The 23525-nt window shown below is 43.1% G+C and overlaps 1 protein-coding gene across 7 annotated transcripts in view; it reads left to right on the forward strand.

Annotated features, from left to right (window-relative positions):
- Positions 1-23525, forward strand: part of ttll4 (tubulin tyrosine ligase-like family, member 4) — a 102334-nt gene that overhangs the window by 34493 nt on the left and 44316 nt on the right. For 5 of the 7 annotated variants that reach the window (XM_072260963.1, XM_072260962.1, XM_072260968.1 and 2 more), the window contains 5 exons: positions 13859-13923; positions 15242-15347; positions 16755-16882; positions 18767-18877; positions 21959-22035. In XM_072260963.1, the coding sequence (XP_072117064.1) occupies positions 13859-13923; positions 15242-15347; positions 16755-16882; positions 18767-18877; positions 21959-22035 (487 nt within the window). The remainder of the gene's footprint in view (positions 1-13858; positions 13924-15241; positions 15348-16754; positions 16883-18766; positions 18878-21958; positions 22036-23525) is intronic. The other 2 variants (XM_072260966.1, XM_072260969.1) reach the window with 2 other exon arrangements.

Genomic DNA, 23525 nt, shown 5'->3' on the forward strand with positions numbered 1-23525 from the left:
TAGGCATTACTGAGTTATAGCTGAACGAAAATCATAGTTGGGAGTTTAATATCCAACGGATACACGTATTAAAATGACAGGCAGGTAGGCAGAGGAGGTGGTGTGGCTGTGGTCGTAAGAAATGAAATCAAATCCTTACAAAAAGGTGACATAGGATTAAAAGATGTAGAATCCTTGTGGGTGGAATTAAGAAAATGCAAGGGGGAGAAAGACCTGATGGGAGTTATATACAGGTCTCCGAACAGTAGCCGTTACGTTGGGTACAAATTTGCAACTTGAGGTTTAAAAAAAAAGCATGTAAGAAGGGCAATATTATGATAGTCATGGGGGATTTCAATATGCAAGTAAATTGGGAAAATCAGGTTGGCGGTGGATCACAAGAGATGGAATTGTTAGAATGCCCATGATATGACTTTTTAAAGCAGCTTGTGATTGAGCCCACTAGAGGAAAGGAGATTCTGAATTGTGTGTTGTGTAATGAACGAGATTTTATTAAGGAGCTTAGGGTAAAGGAAACCTTTGGAGACAGTGGTCATAATATAGAATTTACCCTGCAGTTTAAGAAAGTGAAGCTAAGATTGGATTATCAGGATTACAGTGGAGTAAAGGGAATTACAGAGGCATGAGAGACAGCTGGCCAAAGCTGATTGGAGGGAGAATCTAGCAGGCAAGATGGCAGAGCAGTAATAGCTAGAGTTTCTTGGAGAAATTCAGAAGGTGCAAGATATTTACATACCAAAGATGAAGAAATATTCTAAAGGCAGGATGATACAATTGTAGTTGACAAGGGAAGTCAAAGTCAACAAACATTGCCCTGTCGTTCTGCTGTTACTGTGCATTTCAATGTCTTTCCCATATATATTCTAATAATAGTTCTTAAAGGGTTTGGCTTTATGGTGCCTTTCCTGCCATACACGGTAAAGATGGTATGTCCTGGTGCCTTAAACGGGGCGGATCGTTCTTGGCAGGGAAAGAGAGATTGAGCTACCAGGATTTCACACTGGACAAAGTACAGAGCTTTCATTGTTTTTCTGGTAGATATCTTTTTGATGCAATTTGTAAACACCTTTGCATGAAAGTCCTAAGTGACTCTAGCCACCTTTTCTTCGGTCAGAACCCACATACGTAATAGAAGGTAAGTTAGCCAATAATATAAAAGAGGATACAAAGTTCTTTTTTTTAGAGTCAAAAAAGAGGCAAGAGTGGATATCAGACTGCAAGAGAATGATGGTGGAAGGAAAGAAATGGGGACAAAGATATGGCAGGTGAAATTAACAAGTATTTTGCATCAGTCTTCATGGTGGAAGACACTAGCAGTATGCCAGAAATTGAGTGTGTCAGGGCAGAAGTGAGTGTAGTTGCTATTACTAAGGAGATGGTGCTAGGGAAGCTGAAGTTGAAAGATAAGTCAACTGGACCAGAGGAAGCTGAAGAGATTATGGAGTACTAGTAGTGATTTTTTAAGAATCACTAGATTTTGGAATGGTTCTGGAGGACTAGAAAATTGCAAATGTCACTCCACTCTTTGAGAAGGGAGGGAGGCGGAAGAAAGTAAAATATAGGCAGTTAGCCTGACTTCAGTGGTTGGGAAGATGTTGCAATCCATTATTAAGGATGGGGTTTCAGGGTACTTGGAGGCACATGATAAAATAGACTGAGGTCAGCATGGTTTCCCTAAATCCTGGCTGACAAATCTGTTGGAGTTCTTTGAAGAAATAACAGCAAGATAGACAAAGAGTCAGTTGATTTGCATACTTGGATTTTCAGAAGGCCATTGACATGAGGCTGCGTAACAAGATGAGAGCCCATGATGTTACAGGAAAGGTACTGGTATGGATAGGAGATTGGCTGACTTGCAGGAGGCAAAATGTGGAAATAAATAGGGCCTTTTCTGCTGGTGACTTGCTGCAGAGGGTAGTCTTGAAACTGCTTCTTTTCATATTATATGTCAATGATTTGGATGACGGAATTGATGACTTTGTGGCCAAGTTTGCGGATGATATGAAAATAGAAGGAGGGGCAGGTGGTGTTGAGGAAGCAGAGAGTCTGCAGAAGCACTTTGATAGATTGGGAGAATGGACAAAGTAGTACCTGATAGAATAGGGTGTAGGGAAGTGTATGGTCATGCACTTTGGAAGAAGGAATTAAAGGCATAAAGGGGAGAAATTACAAAAATCAGAGGTGCAAAGTGACTTGGGAGTCCTGGTGAAGAGTTCCCTAAACATTAATTTACAGGTTGAGTCAGTGGTAAAGAAGGTGAATACGATGTTAGCATTCATTTCGAGAGGACTAGAATATAAAAGCAATGAAGTAATGCTGAGTGTTTATAAGGCATTGGTCAGATTGCACTTTGAGAACTGTGATCTGTTTTGGGTTCCTTATCTAAGAAAAGATATGTTGGCATTGAAGAGTGTCCAGAGGAGCTTTATGAGAATGATTCCAGGAATGAAAGGGTTAACACATGAGTGTTTGATGGCTCTGAGCCTGTAGTCACAGGAGTTTAGAGGACTGAGAGGGAGCTTATTGAAACCTAGCAAATATTGAAAGGCCTAGATAGAGTGGACGTAGAGAGGATGTTTCCTCTGTGGGGGAGTGTAGAACCAGAGGTCATGGCCTCTATAGAGGGATATTCATTTAGAGCAGAGCTGTGGAATTCATTGCCACAGATGGCTATGGAGGTCAAGTCATTGGGTATATTTCAAGCAGAGGTTGATAGATTCTTGATTAGTCAGGGCATCAAAGGTTACGGGAAAAAGACAGGAGAATGGTGTTGAGAGGGTAATAAATTAGCCATGATGGAATGGTGGAGTAGACTCAATGGGCTCAATGGCCTAATTCTGCTCATGTATTTTATGCCCTTATCACTTGGATAATCAAAAGAACAAGTTATTCTGCAGGTGCTGGAAATCTTTAGCAACACAATGGTGGAGGAGCTCAGTAGGTCAGTCCGCATCTATGGAGAGAAAATAACAGTCAACGTTTTAAGCTGAGACTCTTCATCAGGACTGGTGAATCTTTTGGAGATTTTTGAAGGGGGTAAATAAGGCCAACGGTCCCCAACCACCGGGCCGCAAAGCATGTGCTACCAGGCCGCAAGGAAACGATATGAGTCAGCGGCACCCTTCCTCATTCCCTGTCACACACTGTTGAAGTTGAACATAGGGTTGCCAACTGTCCCATATTTGCCGGGACATCCTGTATATTGGGCTAAATTGGTTTCTGCCATACGGGACCGCCCTTGTCCCGTATTTCCGCAGCTAAGGTAGAGCGTTCCTATGAAACCTTCTGTGCCGAAATGGCGTAAAGTGCAGAAGCAATTACCATTAATTTATATGGGAAAAATTTTTAAGCGTTCCCAGACCCAAAAAATAACCTACAAAATAATGCCAAATAACACATAAAACCTAAAATAACACTAACATATAGTAAAAGCAGGAATTATATAATAAATATACAGCCTATATAAAGTAGAAATAATATATGTACAGTATAGTTGGGAAGATTAAGCCAAAACCGATTTGTGAAAAAAAAATCGGCACGTACACGCATGCACACATCATGCATGCGCACACAGGTGCCCGTGCAAGGCTTCATGGTTATGGTAGTCTTTCTTGGGGTAAACACAAATGTCCTGGGATTTGACTGCTACTTTTGTCCCTTATTTGGGAGTGAGAAAGTTGGCAACCTGAACTGTAAAAGACATGTTGGCCGGTCCACAAGAATATTGTCAATATTCAACCGGTCTGCTGTGCAAAAAAGGTTGGGGACCCCTGAATAAGGGGGTAGATGAACGTAGAACAGTGGATGTTTATATGGAATTCAGTAGGTTCTTTGACAAGGTTTTGCATGGTGGATCACATAGGATTCAAGGAGAGCTAGTGAGATAGATTCAGAGTTGGCTTGAGGGTAGAAATCAGGTGATGGTGAATGTAGATGCTCTGACTGCCAGTGGGTTTCCCCAGGAGTCAGTGCAGGGATCTGTTATTCACTATTTATGTAAATGATGGGATATGAATGTACATGACATGATTAACAAATTTGCTGATGGTACTAAGATAGGAGTCTTGTTGATACTGAACATAGAACATAGTGCATGGAACAGTAATTATGGGTCCTTTGGCCCACAGTGTTTGGTTGATCCACATAAGCGTTAAGTTTGATCGTGTTGTAGGCTTCTCTCGTGCACAGTCTAAAGCCCTATTTTTTTTTTAAAAATCAATATGCCTATCTAAGAGACACTTCAGTGTCCTTATTGTATCCACCTCAACACCACTCCTGTGTTGCAGGTATTTAGCGGTATGTGTGTGTGTGTGTTAGTTAACCCTCAGGTTCTGTCAGCTGCGTAAGTCTAGGGAAGACTAACTCTGGCCCTGCCAAACGGGTGAGATTGAGATGCGAATCCACCCCGAAACCCCCGTTTGTGTGGATGCTGTGTGATTTGTTACCCTGTTACAAATTAGTACCACCAAATAACAGACAGTACACCACATACAATTAAACAATTTAGCTTTATAATTAATTTACTACAGGATTTGCGAAGAGAAAGCAAAAAAAGAAAAGGGCCCATTTTAATGAAACAGTCTAATGTGCACAAGTTGAAGCTCACAGTTAACCCTTTGCCGATCTTCCTTTGATCTCCCTGGCCTTTGTTGGATCATGGCTCCACTCCAGGTTGAGTTCTATAATCCCCTCCCTCCAGCATCTTCTCTCTTCATCTCCCGCCGAACAAAACACCCAGATCACCCTGGTGTCTGGCACACAGCACGAAAACACCCTCCCGTCATTGGACGGCTCACATTTCAAAGCACCTGTTATCTCTGACCTTAACCCAAACACTGCTTCTACAGAAAGACCATTACATTAGCAGTTAAACCTTTCCCACAGTGTTACACTTTCCCCCGACCAAAATTAGTCATGTCCTCATGACATTGAAATAATTTGCCAACCCTTCATACAATGCACAAAGTCCAACCCAGGTGTAAAAGGAAGTGACATGGCTTCCCAAGATGATAGGTGCCATTCTCTGTTTCCCCTGGTGCTACATAGGCCAGCCTGTCCAGTGGTCTCCTGATCCTTTGAGACCTCCTTAACCCCTCATCTACTACTTCAGGTTCAGACACTCCTTGGGATACTTCTGGTCTACCTGGTGAGGTCTCCCCCGGTCCCTTGGCTGCGCCCTGCTTCATCCCTTGCAGGGCCCCACTGAAACCCGGTCTGTCCACACATAGCACCCCCCCCCGATTTCACATGACTCAGCGTGAGAGGGGTTGGGAATCTCTTCCTCAATCAGTGGGGAGTTAGCAAAAGGCGTATATGCCACATCTCCATTTCCTCATCTTCTGAATCAGTATCCCGTTCAGGGGCGGGGCCTATTCCCATTCTCTGGTTTCACCTGGAAAACTGGTATGATTGGCATCTGACTCTCCACTATATAGGGTGTAGCTGCCCAGCAATTAGCCAACTTATGCTTCCCAGGTAGCCCCAAATTCCTTATGAGGACCCAGTCTCCTGGCATGGGTTGGGAGAAGCTAACCTTTTGATCATATCTCCTCTTATTTCCTTGATTCTCTTGGCATTCGCGACCTCAGCTAATTCATAAGCCTTTTTCAGTTCCCTTCTCATATCAGACACATATCTCAGATAAGTCTTCGGTTGTAGGTCTTCCTCACCAGTTCCAAAACAAAGGTCGATGGACAACCTTGCCTTGCGCCCAAACATCAGATAGCATGGTGAATACCCATTAGCTTCATTTCATGTACAGTTGTAGCAGTGGACCAGATGTCCAATATGTTGACTCCGCTTGTTCTTCTTGCTGACTTCCAGCGTTATGAGCATGTCTAGCAAGGTCCAATTAAACCTCTCAGGTTTGGGGATCACTCTGCGGGTGATAAGGCGTAGTCCTCGACTTCGAGCATGCTCAGTAACTCGTGTATGAGCCTACTCTCGAAATCCCATCCCTGATCACTGTATCCACCTAGGGAGACCATAATAAATGAAATACTTCTCCCATAACAGTTTGGCCACCATGGATGCCCTCTGATCCTTGGTAGGGAAAGCCTGCGCATATCTGGTGCAGTGATCCGTGATGACTAAGACATTTGCCATGTTACTGGCTTTTGCCTCTATTGGCAGGAAATCCATACACACTCTGCAAGTGGGACAACAGAGCAGCCCTCGTAGGCAGTGTCTTCCTCCATATGCATCAAATGCATGATTTACAGTATTCTAATACCTCCGGCTTCATTCAGGGCCAATAGAACTGATCTGTGAGCAACCCATAGGTCTTTTCAACTCCCAAATGTCCAGAATCATCATGAAGTCACTTCTACACAATCCTCTGATAATTCAGTCAGAACCAGCTGAGAACGCCAAGGCCGGTCCGGAGGCGACGTGACCCAGTATGGGATCGGATTTCTCAACTCCAATCCGGGCCATTCTGTCAGTAATGGAGGCACCGCAGTGTGTTTCATCTTCTCCGCTTGGGCGATGTCTCCCTTTTTGATTGCTGACCAAATGGAACCGATGCCCGGGTCATCTCGCTGAGCAGCTACCACTTCCCCAGGACTCAATTCCAGTAACTGGTTTGTCTACAGAGCAGTCAGGTTACAGTAAGCTTGTGAAATGGCGTCATCAAAAGGTCCCAATTGATCTTCCGTCTGCCTTCATCATGATGGCAAACTGGCACATGGCTTTCACTCCCAGGGCAGGAATGCTCTCCCACTCTCCGTCCCTGTCCAGCCCATCATGTGCATGTCGGGACAAAACATTAGCATCAATGTTTCTACTTCCCGGCCGGTACTTCAGGCTGAAATCATAGGCAGACAACTCTGCCGACCACCGATGGCCTGTGGCATCCAGTTTCGCCGAGGTCAGGATATAAGTTAGGAGATTGTTGTACATCCTCACCTCAAACTTGGCACCATAGAGGTAGTCACTCAACTTATCCACCGCAGCCCATTTCAACACTAGAAACTCCAATGTGCGTGGGATAGTTTTTCTCAGAGGACGACAGACTCCAGCTGACAAATGCAACAGGTCTCAACCCAATGCCCTGATCCTGATACAGGACATCCCTAAGCCCCCTCTGCTGGCATCCGTATGCAGTACATATGGTCTGCAAAAGCCAGCACAGTTGCCTGTGTCAGCAGCTCCTTTAGTGACTGAAATGCCTCTTCATATTTCACATCCCACCTCGCTCCAAAGGGCTAAGAAACTGTTTACCCTCAGAGTCCTATAGTCTACCTTCCCATTCTTCTTCCTGGCCACTACTACTGGGGACGCATAGGGACTTCTGGACTTGGTGATGATCCCAGCTTCCTTCAACTTACACAAATGCTGCCGAACGTCTTCCACCTCTGCAGGGGCAAGTCGCCGCGACCTTTCTCTTAACAGGGTGTCCTCGGTTACCCACATCAAACTCGTCAGTGGAAAAGACACCTTCCACCTTCAACATCTTCCTGTCAACCTCCTCTTCCAACCTGCAGATACTGGGGAGTCTCCAAAGTTGAATGACTCAGCAGTCAACATTCCCCCTTTTGCAGATAGCTTCTCCCTGGCTTGTCTCATAGTGATTCTAGACATTACCGTCACTGGGAAGAGATGTGCCAGGGGCATCCCCTGCTTGAAGGTGACCTCCCTCTTTGTAGCTTTCTTGACCATCGCTCCCATCCTGTTCGCCTGTACAACTGAAGGCTTCTGCAGTTCGGGCCTCACCAGTACCCCAGCAGGTGTGCCTGACTCCTCAGGCATTCCAGGAAATTTGGGGTTTCCCATTACTCTCGCTACTTCCTGGGCCGTATCACAATTGTCTTTGACTGGGTGAACCCGGCAGTTCCTCATTTAAACTCGTTATCTGGCCCAATGCAGCCACGCACTTCCTCAAAAGCAGCTCAAAACACCAGGTGAATGGACAATAGTCTCAGAAAGCTCTCTCCAGCTTTCTCCCTGCAGGCTCCATTTAGCCTCCTCACAATAGGAGTGTTGGTCCCCACAAGAATTGAAACACCGCCCTTCTCAACAGGGTCCAGACAAACCAGCGCTAATGTAACAAGGACCTCAACCAATCCCACATCGGCCTCGGAAAACTCCAGCTTCACTGACAAATAACCATCATATGGATAATCTCCCACACTAAGGCCCCAGATCTCTAGTGCACTGAGTGATGTCAATAGTAAATGCATCAAATACTGGTTGTAAAATGTCCGGTACAGCAAAGTGGCCTGCAACCCTGTGTCAAGTATGGCGCTAGCATAAATGCCCTTTATCTGTGGCGATACACTGGAGCTTTGCCCAACTAAGCCTCCAGGAATATGGTTTTTTGCTTTCGGGTGTTCTTCGATATATTTCTGGAAATGTGTTCCCCCTAGTACATCAGGCTATCCCCTCACTGAATCTCTAAGTTTTCTTAATGTTTCTCTCTGCTTAGGTACCTGGGGGTTTATTCTCCAAGGGGGTTTCCCATTGTTCACACTCCCGCCTGAAGTATCCCTCTTCGCCACAGACAATATCGGCCGCTCCCATCTCACAGGATCTCGGCTGCTAGCTGTCCTCTGCATAGTCTGTCCCCTTAGAGGAAATGCCTCCCTATCAGTTCCATCATGCGGGGGGGGGAACACCCACTGATAATAACCGGGACATCTCAGTTCTCAACTCTGCCATGATCTCCTCTGCCACTCCCTGGGGCAGGCTATCTGCGGTCACTTCAACGCAGGGGACTACTACCGAGGACTGTACCCTGCCGATGGAGGCCTCCCGTGCCTCCGACGCATTCTCCTCCTCTTGTACTTCTCCGATCAGCTCAACAAATGAGGGAGGGGAAGGGAGCGCGTCTTGTGAGACAGTTGGAGACCCCAAGCGATCGGTTCTGGGACTGGGCGCTTTTCGCTATTTGGTCCATCCTTAACTGATCCACCTCAGCCGCCTGAATGGCCTCCCTATACCGCAAACAATTTAGCTACCTCTGCAGCCAAAAAATATAGGCTTCTCCCCTTCCTCACGACATATGTTCTGAAACCCCACCATGAGCTCCATTGGGCTTCCCGTCGCACCAAAAACCTTTACTGGTGCTTTCATGTAGACCACAGAAGTGGCAAGGGGGTTCTGTGCCTCTACGGCTCTCACTACGTCAGCAGCCTGCCTGCTCAAACTTTCAACCATCACTGTCGTTTTACGTCATCAGAGCACTGCCACTCATCTAACAACTCAGAGGCCTGCTCCGCCCAAGTCGCGTACTCCTCTTTCCCCTTTAGGGGTGGACTTCGTTCCTGAGTACAGGCTTCCATTGCTGGGTCTTTGAATCTGGGCATTTTTCCATTTATTCGCCAGGGAGGTAAGGCTGCTACCTCCTCGCTGGGGAACTAATTAGACATTCCAAATCAGACCACTCCTTTCCCTCGCTCCGCAGAAATGAGAGAAACCTGTCTTTGAAGTCTCCGCTCCCAGCTACAGGAGACTTGACTTGTGATTCAGCCTCCTCTCTTGCACTCTCCTCCTCCCGGAAAGTATGGACAGTCCATGGGCCCCCACCTGTCCTGGGGCCCCAATAGTACCAGGTAGTTCCACTGCCCTAGCACTAGTCTGAACTAAAAGTCTATGCCTGTCATTTTATCAAATCTCCGTCCCACACTTGTAACTTTAACAGTACTTACGAGTCAAATTAACAACACATCAGGAGTACGAATATCTACCCCACTCAACACGCACACATTCGTTACCAGTAACCCCGTAGATTCACACCACTGCTCAACCCTGGCAGCATCCATACCCATGTATTGTAATCACTTTACTGGACAATAGTTTAGCACGGACTTGAACATACAACCTACTGGTTCAATGCTCAGGGCAGTCAGATAGCATCCAATAAAATCAATCCCAAACAATACCCCCACAATTGTAACCCTCAGGTTCTGTCGGCTGCGTAAGTCTAGGGAAGACTATCTCTGGCCCTGCCAAGTGGGTGAGGTTGAGATGCGAATCCACCCCGAAGCCCCCGTTTGTGTGGATGCTGTGTGATCTGTTACCCTGTTACAAATCATTACCACCAAATAACAGACAGTACACTGCATGCAATTACACAATTTAGCTTTTTAATTCTTAATTTGACTACAGGGTTAGTGAAGAAAAAGTAAAAAAAGAAAAGGGCCCATTTTAATGAAACAGTCTAATGTGCACAAGTTGGAGCTCACAGTTAACCCTTTGTCAATCTTCCTTCAATCTCCTCGGCCTTTGTCGGATCATGGCTGCACACCACGTCGAGTCCTGTGATCTCCTCCCTCCGGCATCTCCTGTCTCCATCTCCCGCCGAACAAAGTCCAGATCCCCCTGGTGTCAGGCACACAGCACGAAAACACCCTCCCATCATTGGACGGTGCACATTTCAAAGCACCTGGTATCTCTAACCTCAACCAAAACACTTTTTATTAACAGACTATTACATTAGCAGTGAAACCTTTCCCAGGGCGTTACATATGTATATATACATGTACCTTTGATATCTCTGTTAAACTTCCTTCCATTCACCTTAAATGGATTTCCTTTGGTATTGGTCATTGCCATTTCAGGGAAAAGGTGCTGGGTGGCCACTATGCCTCTCATATTCTTATATACCACTCATATTCTTATATACCACTATCAAATCGTCTCTCATCCATAGCCCTAGCTCAATTAATCTTTCCTCATTAGACACATTCTCTTAACCTAGGCACATCTGGTAAATATCTGTGTCTTCTCTAAAACTCCACATCCTTGCTAATGTGAGGTGTCTAAAACTGAGGACACTACTCTCAGTATGGTCTAACCAGAATTTTATAGAGCTGCGACATTAGGTCATGGCTCTTGAACTCAAACCACACTCCCCCGCCGCCCCCGTCAATGAGACCATTGGGGCTATATCCCTTTATCAACTTCCACAACAACTTTGAAGGATCAGTAGACTTGGACCCAAAGTTCCTCTGTTCCTCCACAATGCTAAGAATACCTTGTACTCTGTCTTCAGGTTTGATCTTCCAAAATGTATCACTTCACGCTTTTTCAGATTAAACTCCATCTGCCACTTCTGTCCAACTTTGCAACTTGTCTTTATCCTGATAACAATCTTCTGTACTATCCACAGTACCTCTAATCTTTGTGTCATCTGCAAACTTACTAACCCATCCCTCAGCTTATATTTTTTAAAAAGAAAAGTAATTTACAAAACTTACCAGGAAAAGGAGTCCTAGAATAGATCCGTGCAGAACACCATTAGTCGCAACCTCCAGATAGAATGAGCTCTATCATCTTCTGAGGGCTAGTCATATCTGAATCCATGCAGTCAAGTTTCCATGGACACCATGTTTCATGACTTCCTAAATGGTTCTGCCATGGGAACCTTGTCAGATGCCTTATTAAAACTCATATAAACAACATCCACCATTTTACCTTCATCAGTTTGTTTTGTCAACCCCTTGAGAAATTCAGTCAGACTCACAAAGCACAACCTTCCCCTCACAACATCATCCTGACTATCCCTAATAAGACTATACTTCTCCAAATGCTTGTAAATTCAGTTCCTAAGAATCCTCTCCAACAATTTGCCCACCACTAATGTAGGACTCACAAGGTTATCCTTATTACCTATTTTTGAACAACATTTGCAATCGAACAAGCATCTGGTACACCCCTCTGGCCAGGGAGGGTGCGAAGATTGTCGTCAAAACCTCAGCAACCTCTTCCTTGGCTTCCTGAAGTACCCTGGGTAATGTCCTATCTGGCCCCAGGAACTTCTATCTTTTTCAGAAGCTCCAATGCCTTCATCCTTGGTATCAAAATGCTTACCCTTAACCTCCATCTAAACTCTTTATACTAAGGAGCCAATCAATATTAGGAAGGTCAAAGTCACCCACGACAATAACCTTGTAGTTTTTGCACCTTTCCTAAACCTGTGTATCTATCTGCTGTTTATGTCCCAGTGGCTATGAGGTTGGGGGGGGGGCGCTGGAAGCGGAGGAGGAAGGGGGTGGGTGCTACCGAATACTCCCAGTATTAAACATGACATGAAGGTTGAATTTGTGGATAGTGTGGAGGATTTTTGTAGGGCGTCATCAGGATGCATGGCTGGCCTGAGAGGTGACAGATGGAACTCAACTCTGAAAAGTGTGAAGTGATGCATTTTGGAAGGTTGAATTTTTAGGCGGAATATAGGGTTAATGGCAGGCTTCTTGGCAGTGTGAATGAGCAGGTGGATCTTGGGGACCATGTCCGTAGATCCTTCATAGTTGCCATGTTAAGGCATATGATGTGTTGGCCTTCATTAGTAGGAGGATGAAGTTCAAGAGCTACGAGATAATATTGCAGCTCTATAAAATCACACTGGAATATGTGTTCAGTTTTGGTTGCCTCATTACAAGAAGGATGTTGGAAGTATTAGCGAGAGTGCAGAGATTTACCAGGATGCCTCCTGGACTACAGGGCATGTCTTTTGAACATGGGTTGAGCAAGCTTGGGCTTTTCTCTGTAGAGCAAAGGAGGATGAGAATGTCTTTTTGTGGTGTACAAGATGATAAGAGGCATAGATTGATTGGAGAGTTGAGACTTATTCCCAGTACAGAAATGGCTAATGCAAGGGGCCATAATTTTAAAGTGATTGGAGGAAAATATGGGGGTGGGACTATCAAAAGTAAGTTCTTTACACAAAGAGTGATGGGTGTGGAACACTCTGCCATGTGTAGTAGTAGAGACAAATGTATTAGGGACACTTAAGTAATTCTTAGATTGTACATGGATGACTAAAAAAAATGGAGGATATGTGGGAGGGAAAGGTTAGGTTGATTTTGGAGTAGGTTAAAAGGTCAGCATATTGTGAGCTTACTGTTGTTCTATGTTCTAGAGCTGAGTGCAATAGCTATCACTATGTGATCCTGATCCTATTCTTGCTGCAAATTCTGAAGGGCTTTTCTCTCAGCTTGCTGGTGACTAAGATCTGTGCCTGCTTGCCATTCATCAGAGTCAGACTGGGAATGTCTAAGAGTATTTCCCAGCTTGGAAATATTCTCTGTTATTTGACTCTGCTTTTAATGTGAAAAGGGGAAAGTTTAAGGGTGTTCTATGAATGAAGGTTGTTTACAAAGTGGTAGAAGTGGACATAATAGCAATGCTTAAGAGTCACTGAGAGGAATACATGAACAAGCAAGGAATGGAGGGATATAGACCATGGGCATAGTTTAATTTGGCATCATGATTGGAACAGACTTCGTAGGCCATCGGGTCTGTTCCTGTGCATTGATGGAAATGTTATGCCCACAAGTCATTTTTTCAGTGGAAGAGGAGATAATGTATAGAGGCAAGTCATAAACACGAAGAGGTTCTGCAGATGCCGGAAATACAGAGCAATACAAGTAATATTCTGGAGGAACCCAGCAGGTCAGGCAGCATCTGTGGAGGGGAATAAACAGTCAATATTTTGGGTGAGATCCTTTCCCTGTGCTTGAAACATACTCCTCTTTCTTTTTTAGAGAGAATGAACAATGTTTTTGTCTGCTCTATAAAAAGTTGTAAACTGTTCTATATTTTTCTACTTGGGTGAGTTTCTTACCTTAGCTCTGTTACTCAGCAGAAAGCAGAACTAGTTATATAATTTCCTACTCTTTCCCCTCTCAAGTATCAATTGTTGCTGTTGCTGCCAACCATATAGTTTGGTATTGATTTATTATCGTCACACGTACCAAGATACAGTGAAAATCTCATCTTTCAACCCTTTTATTAGAAATTTCCTGGTTATGAAGAGTATTATGTGGAAGAAACACATTACTTTAAAGAAAATGACCATGATAATTAAGAGTGTAATACTCTGGAAATTATCTAAATTGTGTTTTTTTTAAATTAGTGTTGACATTGAAGGGGAAGACACTGCAGATGGTTTGGAGGATGCCAGCAGCCAGGATTGTGATGGTAAATTTGGTTCTTGGGTGTTCTTTAGAGATTCTCTTGTGTTCATGTTAATCCCTAGAAACTCCAAACCTACGTGAATTGCTTCGTATATTGTTGTAACAAGTTGTTTAACGTTGTACCAAATTCCCCATGGAGCCTTAGGGCTTCAGGCTATTAAGTAGTTTCATTGTTATTTTTATTTTAAAATTTTGCATCTAGCTTTGAGATTAAGTCTTTTTTTTAAATTAAGTGTTAAGACCTTTCTTCAGTCTATCTTTGTTCCCAGTTTTTAGTTTTAATATTTAGGACAATTGAATCAAAATAGTTTATTGCTTTTTTTTTAAAGTTTTTTGAGATTTGCAAGAACCTTTCCTTGAATATAAGATTACCTGTCCTTACACAAGACTCAGAGCCCACAAAAAACAGAAGAACATAATAAATGGGAGCAAGAGCACTTAGTTCCTTGAGTTTGTTCAGTCAAGTGGATCTTCTACCTTAACACTATTTTCCTTCTCCATTTCCATTTATTACCTCTAATATCCAAAAATACATCAATCTCAATTTTGATTACAATCAATGACTTGAGCATTCATTGCCCTTCTGAGGTACTAACTGTTATTTGACAATGAGTCCTTGGTACTGGGCTCCCTGACCAGGGGAGCACCCTCTCTGTTTCTAGCATGTCAACTCCTTTAAGCATTTTATTGGCCTCATAAGGTTACCTCATTCTTTAAAATCTAAAGAACAGTTGCCTAGCCTACTTACTTTGTCCTTATTAGGCATCCTAGGAGCTACAATGGCAAATGGTCAAATTTACCCTCTCTCCTTTCTGGGGAAAAAAGTTCTCAAGATTCCAAGTGTAGTTTTTTCAAGGCCCTATATAATTGTGAAAAGACATCTTTATTTTTGTATTCAAATTCTTTGGAAATAAAAGGAACACTCAGGCCACAAACTATGTATAATTCTGTTAAGTGTAATCAGGTCTGAATAGATAAATGGGTAAGAAATGCTGTGGGGAAAATGGGATTAACCAGTTAGCTCTTGCAGAAAGATAGCCTATTCTCGATTAGCTGCATGGTTTCTATACATGCTATAATAGTTCTGTAATCATTTTCTTGCCAGGTCTAAAGCTGAACCTAAAAGTTGAATAGACTCTACTCAAGTTAGTTTAGCTGACATAAACACTTGAATCATCCATATTTTAGTCAATCTATGCTGCACTCCTTAGACATGTTACCTTTCGAGAAGTACTTCAATGATAAAGGGCTGTTCTCAGAATCATATTAATCCTTTATGATATTTAAGTAGCCTTATATAAGTACCTCGTGTTACTTTTCAGAAGAGTCTGAGTGTTCTACAATTGCAGATTCTTATTCTACGATGTCAATGGACGGTTCAACCAAGATGAATTTTAATGAAGCAATGCCTGAGTCTCCTGATATAAAGTACGTTTTCTGAAAAAGCAACATTATTTCATTTGACTTATTGTACCTGTGTTTTCCTAGTCTGTTCCCTGGAATCCAGTATGCTACTTCTCCTTTTCTTGCTTTCTGCCACATTTTGAGGAGATTTTGCTTTTGCTGTATACCTGTTTGTATAGAAGTTGTATAGATTGTCATTCAGGATGAATAAATGTCTTATTTATAGTATGGTCTTTTTAAACGTGTAAGTACCTAACATTTGGTGGCTCATCCCTAATTATCGTAGAGTAGGCAGTGGTCAGCAGCCACCGTGAGATCTCACACTCGTTCTGGTGAGGTTGAAGGAATTATACAGGTCTCCTCTGGTTAGCAAACATTCACTTACTAAATTTCTACTATAACAGGTAATCTCATCACTTCACTGGATTCAGATAGTACAAGGGAAAAGCAATTACGGAGCGCAGAATAAAATATTACAATTTCAGAATCGGGTTTAGTATCACTGACATGTCATGAAATATGTTGTTTTGTGACATCATTTCAGTGTAGTACATTAAAAAATCAATTAAAATGAGATATATATGATATATTATAAATAATAGTTTGCAATATATTAATGAAGCTACTTAAGTGGGCATATATACTGAGTCATTTGCTCTCCCTACTATCCAACAATAATCATGGGGTGAATGAATTTTAAGTTTCACCATGTCTGCTCACCTTATCAAAACAAGTTAATTTGCTTTTGATGTGCTGCAGCCACCAAATATTAGGAGGAATTTGACTAGTCTCCAACTTTTTTATACCTTTAATAACAACTGATATCCCCTATAAAATGTAATGTTTTTGCTGTACCACCTGCTTAAGTAATTTTTGCTTAATAAAGGGCTTTTTGGGCACCTAACTCCTTAATCTGTATCTTCCAAAGTGTTTTATTCTGTTGTAGTTGAAAAATGTGTTGGCGCTTGGCCAGGTGATTAAGGCGTTCATCTAGTGATTTGAAGGTCGCTAGTTCGAGCCTTGGCTGAGGCAGCATGTTGTGTCCTTGAGCAAGGCACTTAACCACACAGTGCTCTGCGACGACACTGGTGCCAAGCTGTATGGGTCTGATGCCCTTCCCTTGGACAACATCGGTGGTGTGGAGAGGGGAGACTTGCAGCATGGGCAACTGCTGGTCTTCCGTACAACCTTGCCCAGGCCTGCTCCTTGGAAATCTTCCGAGGTGCAAATCCATGGTCTCAAGAGACTAACGGATGCCTATAAAGTTGAAAAATGCTTCCTTAGAATTCCAGTTGCTAATATGGACTAGGTAGCTGGGAGTTTTTCATATTGAGACTATAACAACTATTCATTTGTTCTTAAGGTATTTATAGCATAGTAAATTCATGGCAGTGCTCTAATATAGATCTAATTCTTCTTCCTTTTCCTTAGGAATGCTTCTGATGTTGGGTATTCACAAGCTCAAGAGTGTAAACATCAAGTTGCTAAGCCAGCATTAATAAAAAGCCTGTTTCATGATATGCCTTTGATGATTTACTTTGGGACACCAAATGAGAAAAGTAAGAAAGGAAATGTAAACCTTATTTAGAATAATTATACGAATTAACAAATGCCTTTATTTACAATGAAAAATAAATTTGCAAATTTCTACTGATCTCCATTATGCCTAATGTACTATTTTCAAATCACAAACAAGAGAAAATTTGCAGATGCTAGAAATCCGAGCAACACACACGAATTGCTAGAGGAACTCAGCAAGCCAGGCAGCATATATAGGGGAAAAAAAGAAGTCGATGTTTTCGGCTGAAACCCTTCGTCAGGACTGGAGGAAAAAACGCTGAGGAGTAGATTTAAATGGTGGGGGGAGGGGATAGAGAAACACCACGTGATAGGTAAAACCTGGAGAGGGAGGGATGGAGTAAATAGCTGGAAGTTGATTGATGAAAGAGACAGAAAGCCATGAACGAAAGAAAAAGGGGGGAGAAGCCCCAGAGGGAGGCGATGGGAGGGCCAGGTGATAGGTGAGGGAGGGATGGGAAATGGTGAACAGGTGGGGGGTGGGGTGTCATTACCAGAAGTTTGAGAGATCGATGCTCGTGCTATCAGCTTGGAGGTTACCCAAACAGAATATAAGGTGTTGTTCCTCTAACCTAAGTGTGGCTTCATCACGACAGTGGAAGGGGCCATAGATGGACTTATCAGAATGGGAAGTAGAATTAAAATCGGTGGCCACTGGGAGTTCCCGCTTGTTCTGGTGGATGGAGCATAAGTGCTCGCTGAAGCGGGTCTCCCAATCTTCGTCGGGTCTCACCGATATATAGGAGGCCACACCGGGAGCACTGAACACAGTAAATGACCCCAACAGATTCTCAGGTGAAGTGTCGCCTCACCTGGAAGGACTGTTTAGGGCCCTGGATGATAGTGTGGGAGGAGGTGTGGAGGCAGATGTAGCGCTTGTTCCATTTGCAAGGATAAGTGCCAGGAAGGAGTTCAGTGGGGAGGGATGAATGAACAAGGGAGTCGTGTAGAGAGCAATCCTTGTGGAAAGCAAAAAGTTGGGAGGGGAAGGTGTATCTAGTGGTGGGATCCTGTTGGAGGTGGCATAAGTTTCGGAGAATTATGTGCTGAACATGGAGGCTGATGGGGTGGTAGGTGAAGACAAGAGGAATCCTATCCCTGATAGGGTGGCGGAAGGATGGTAGAAGAGCAGAGGTGTGAAATGGAAGAGGCAGTTGAGGGCAGCATTGATGGTGGAGGAAGGGAAGCCCCTTTCTTTGAAAAGGGAGTACATTTCCTTCATTCTAGAATGAAAAGCCTCATCCTGAGAGGAGGTATGGCGGAGATGGAGGTATTGAGAGAAGGGGATTTTTGCTACCTTTCTCATTACCTTATTCCTGTAATTCTTAAGAAGAGAAAACTCCCGAAACAATGACTATACTCTTTTCCGTAGATGCTGCCTGGTCTGCTGAGCTCCTCCAGCATTTTATGCGTGTTTCCTGTAATTCTTATTTGCAAAAAAATCATGCTGAGGACTCTTGTATGTAACACTATACCAGCCAAGTGAACCTAACTCAAAACACACAAGAAATTAAAGCTCCAATCTTGGCTGACCCATGTGTTTTGTCTGCTTCCTGTTTTAAATAACTGAACTTTTCGTACTGCTAAGTATGCTGGGGGCAGCTTGTAAGTGTTGCCAAAATAGCATGCCCATAATTCATCTACACTAACCGTACATCTTTGGAATGTGGGAAGAAACTGGAGCACCTGGAGGAAACCCACAGTGTTACAGGGAGAATGTACAAACTTTTAACCGACAGAGATGGGAATCAAAACCCAACTGGTTATTGCTGGTGCTGTAAAGCAATTGTGCTAACCACTCCACTAATACCCTAATGTAATATAAATTTTGTTTAACTTAATTTCTTGTATTGTCACCTTTATAGTCGAACAGTTGCCATGGGAGCAAAGGAAGCAAATGAAATGGAAGATGTCAGCTGTAACCCCCATAGTTGTGAAAAACACTGTAGCCAGATCCCACTTCAAAATCACTAAAAGTAAGATATTGCATTATTTTTCATTTACATGGTGAGAGCATCTGAGCATGGCCAGTATTTATTGCCTATCCTTTAACTGTTTTTTAACTTTTAATTGTCCTTTAGAAGGTGACTGTGAACTACTGCCTTTTAAACTGCTGCAGCTCTTCTGCTGCTGTGATTGAGTAGGGAGTTCCTGTATCTAGACCCAGCGACAATGAAGGTCACTGTGAAATATTGCTCTGACAGGAATCAATAGCCTCTGCTAATTTATATGTGCCTTCTATATTTTATGGGTTGCAGATTTGAGAGCTATTGTCCATCTAACAGTGAATAATTGCAATGTATTTACTTGTGTGAGTGTAGAAAATGGAATCTAATCTTTGACTGTACTTGTTACAAGTGCTTATAAATGGGACTAGTTTGTTGCCTTTAATGGAAAATTGAGAAACTTCTTTAGCCAGAAGTTGGTGAATCTATGTAATTCATTGTCTAGTCATTTGGTGTATTTAAAATGGAGGTTGATAGGTTCTTGATTAGTTAGGTTGTCATTCCCGGTTGGTAGTGGCGATAAGCTCTGACAACCTATTAAAATGTTCCCAATGGCGTGCGTCTTGTATAACCTCTGACAACCAAGTCCACTTCCTGGCCTTCACTTGCGGTCTAGCTACTAACCCTGGCAGAATGGTTTTTATTTGACAGGAGAAGGGGCAAAAGCTGGTTAAAACTAGTTGCTTGGGCAGTTGGGGCTCTTCGTCCATGGTTGGCAGCTCATCTAAGAGAAGTAAAACTCTGATCTCATATCTCCACTGCCTTGTTACTACACCCAGTCATGGGGAAGGCTTCGAGAATAAACCCTAAGGAAAAACCCAGAGATAGAATCCCTAGGGCAGTCCTACGTTGAGTTCAATGCTGACTGCTAACTCCTGCGACAGTCAAACTGTATCGATCTCTGCCTTTCCTTTGGATTCATCAGCTGCATGGAGAGGGAGAGCCTGCTGCTTGGGGAACGGCTTGCTCTCCACATCATACTGCCCTGGCTTGCATATCATACAGGTAACTAGGGGGCAATATACATGGTTGACCCTGACCAACGGAGGGTCTCAGTAAGGGTGTCGAAGGTTACTGGAGAAGGCAAGGGAGCAGCGTTGAGAGGGATAATAAATGGGCCATGATGGAATGGCAGTGCAGACTGGTGGGACTGTGAAAGGCCTCATTTACTCCTATGTCTTATGGTCGAATATGTTTAAGATCTTGCTCTTTGATTCTCAATATGTCCATTAGAATCTCAAAATAGCAGTTAAAATAATAAAAGTGGAATTTCAGCTTGGCTCTTAAATGTCCTGCAGTACTTACACTGGAACATGTTCCAGTTAGCTGATTCTAGTATAGGTAACATCTGAACGTCCTCAACAGAGGGGGATGATATTTTGCTTTATTTGGTATTTTGATGTTGCCATTGCTGGCAAAGTCAACATTTATTGTTCTTCTACTAGGTGAGTCATTTAAGCACCAAATATATTTCTGGCAGTCTGAAGCCACAGTTAGTCCACTCTGGGGAGGATAGCATATTTTGCAGAACACAGTAGTACATTCTCTTCAGCCCATGGTGTTGAACTGACCTTTTCACCTACTCGAAGATCAATCTAACCCGTCCCTACCACATTGCCCTCCATTCTAATTTCGTTCATGTGCCCATCTAGTAGTCTCCTGAATGGAGCTGCCTCTACCACACAGGGCATTCCACATATCCTTCACTGTGCAAAAAGCAAAATAAAAACTACCCCTGTCATCCCTCCTCTACTTTCCTTCATTCAACTTCAAATTATTCCCCCTCGTATTAGCCATTTTCGTCCTGGAAAATATGTCTCTGGCTGTTCACTCTTATCTATACCTTTTATCATCTTGTACACCTCTATCAAGTCACCTCTCATCCTCCTTTGCTTCAAAGGGAGAAACTCAAGCACACTCAACCTATCCTCATGAGTTATTCTCTGTAATCCAAGCAGTGTCCTGATAAAAACATAATTTTGGATTTTTGCAACAATTTATAAGCAATTTATTTTGCTTAGAAAAATAGATGGCTATAGGTAACCCCAGGTAATATTAAAAATAAGTACATGTTCGGAACGGCATTGTGGGCAGAAGGGTCTGTACTGTTCTGTAGGTTTTCTATGTTTCTAATTTAATATTTTCATATTCACCATTACTGATGTGTTTCAGATTTATTTAGCTGTTTTGATACCCTGGTTGTAAAGCAACAATTTGAAACTGTCTATACCTTGAGGCCAAATCCCTTGATTGCTGGTAGTTTAAGCACTGCTTTTGTTTAACTTTCACTAATGTGTATCTGTAGTCCTCTCACTGATGTGCGTAGTGTCTTAAATCGGGTAAGAGTTGGTTGGGCATCCAGTGGAAGCTACACTGGGCTCCTGATTGTAGCCCAGTAGTGGAACCGAGTGTGGTCTTCTGTTGCTGTACCCTATCCACTTTGATGTGTTGTGAGGTCATAGATGTTCTTCTGCCCACCACTGTTGTAACGCGCATGGTTATTTGAGTTAGCGTTGCTTTCCTGTCAGCTTGAACCAGTCTGGCCATTTTCCTCCGACCTCTCTCATTAACAGAGCACTTTCACCCACAGAATTGCCACTCACTGGATGTCTTTTGTTTTTAGTGTCATTATCTGTAAACTCTAGAGACTGTTGTGCATGAAAATCCCACGTTTCTGAGATACTCAAACCACCCCCTCTGACACCAACAATCATTCCATGGTCAAAGTCACTTTGATCACATTTCTTCCTCATTCTGAACAATAACTGCACTTTTTCACCATATCTGCATGCTTTTATTCATTGAGTTGCTACCACATGATTAGTTGATTAGATACCTGCATTAACAAGCAGGTGTACCTAATAGAGTGGCCGTTATGTGTATATCACATTGTCCTGCGATGTTCTCCTGTACACAGATGGGTTCAAACATAACAAATGGCCTTCAGGTCGTGAAATTGCTGGATAAGTTTGCATGTGATGGGATGGCATGAAAAGGGAGATAGAGAAACCACCCTCTCTGAGTTGAAAGTTTGATGTGTGTGCATTTCAGGATCATACGATTGGTTGGGTTGCTGGGGACACCATATGAAGTCACCACTTTTCAAAACTCTCCGGGAGTATCAGAAGGTAAGCGATTGGAACTTGAGAACCTGATGTTCTTTCTTCTACAATCTGTTTATCTAAATCTGACCTCTATGTGTAATCTCCACTCCCTGGCTGAGGCTGCACTTGGAAAGTATTGTGTTCAGTTTTGATCAGCCTGCTATTAGAATGATGTTATAAAACTGCAAAGGGTGCAGAAAAGACTTACAAGAATGCTGCCAGGACTTAAGAGTCTGAATTAAAGGGAGAGGCTGAACAGGCTAGGACTTTATTTCTTAGAGCTGGTGTATCAAAAACTAGAGGGGAAAGTTAGAAGGTGAGAGGATAATAAAAGTATTAGAATTTGAGGGACAGTGCTTTTTTAAAAAAAAATACACACAAAGGATCTATGTGGAATCAGCTGCCAGGGAAAGTGGCTGAGGCAGGTACATGAATAATGTTTAAAAGATAGTTGGACAAGTACATGAATTGGAAAGGTTTAGAAGGTTATATGGAGAGCTTATAAATGGGAATAGCTTGAATGGACCAGTTGGACTGCAGGGCCTGTTTGCTGTTGTATGACTAATTGACATAAAAAGCAAGAAAATGCCCATTAATAATAGAGACAAACTCAGATGCTACTTGACCTGCTGAGTATTTCCAGCATTTCTGCTTGTATTTCAATAGTAAAAAACCAATGATTTTTGATGATTTTAGGTTCCCTGGCCCTTACCGCCTTATTTTCACCGTGGATGTCCAGTCCCTGTATACCTCCATCCTCCAAAGGAAGGTCTCAAAGCTCTCCATTTCTTTTTGGATTCCAGACCTAACCAGTTCCCCTCTACCACCGCTCTCCTTCGTCTAGCGGAATTGGTCCTTACTCTTAATAATTTCTCCTTTGGCTCTTCCCACTTCCCTCAAACTATAGGTGTAGCCATGGGCACCTGTATGGGCCCCAGCTATGCCTGACTTTTTGTTGGCTTTGTGGAACAGTCCATATTCCAAGCCTATACTGGTATCCGTCCCCCCCACTTTTCCTTCGCTACATCGATGACTGCATTGGCGTTGCTTCCTGCATGCACGCTGAGCTCGTTGACTTCATTAACTTTGCCTCCAACTTTCACCCTGCTCTCAAGTTTACCTGGTCCATTTCCGACACCTCCCTCCCCTTTCTTGATCTTTCTGTCTCTATCTCTGGAGACAGCTTATCTACTGATATCTACTGTAAGCCTACGGACTCTCACAGTTACCTGGACTATTCCTCTTCCCACCCTGTCCCTTGCAAAAATGCCATCTCCTTCTCACAATTCCTCCGTCTCTACTGCATCTGCTCTCAGGATGAGGCTTTTCATTCCAGGACGAAGGAGATGTCTTCCTTTTTTAAAGAAAGGGGATTCCCTTCCTCCACCATCAATTCTGCTCTCAAACACATCTCTCCCATTTCACGCACATCTGCTCTCACCCCATCCTCCTGCCACCCCACTAGGGATAGGGTTCCCCTTGTCCTCACCTACCACTCCACCAGCCTTTGGGTC

This window comes from Mobula birostris, chromosome 6 (genome assembly GCF_030028105.1).
Source record: "Mobula birostris isolate sMobBir1 chromosome 6, sMobBir1.hap1, whole genome shotgun sequence".
NCBI lineage: Eukaryota > Metazoa > Chordata > Chondrichthyes > Myliobatiformes > Myliobatidae > Mobula > Mobula birostris.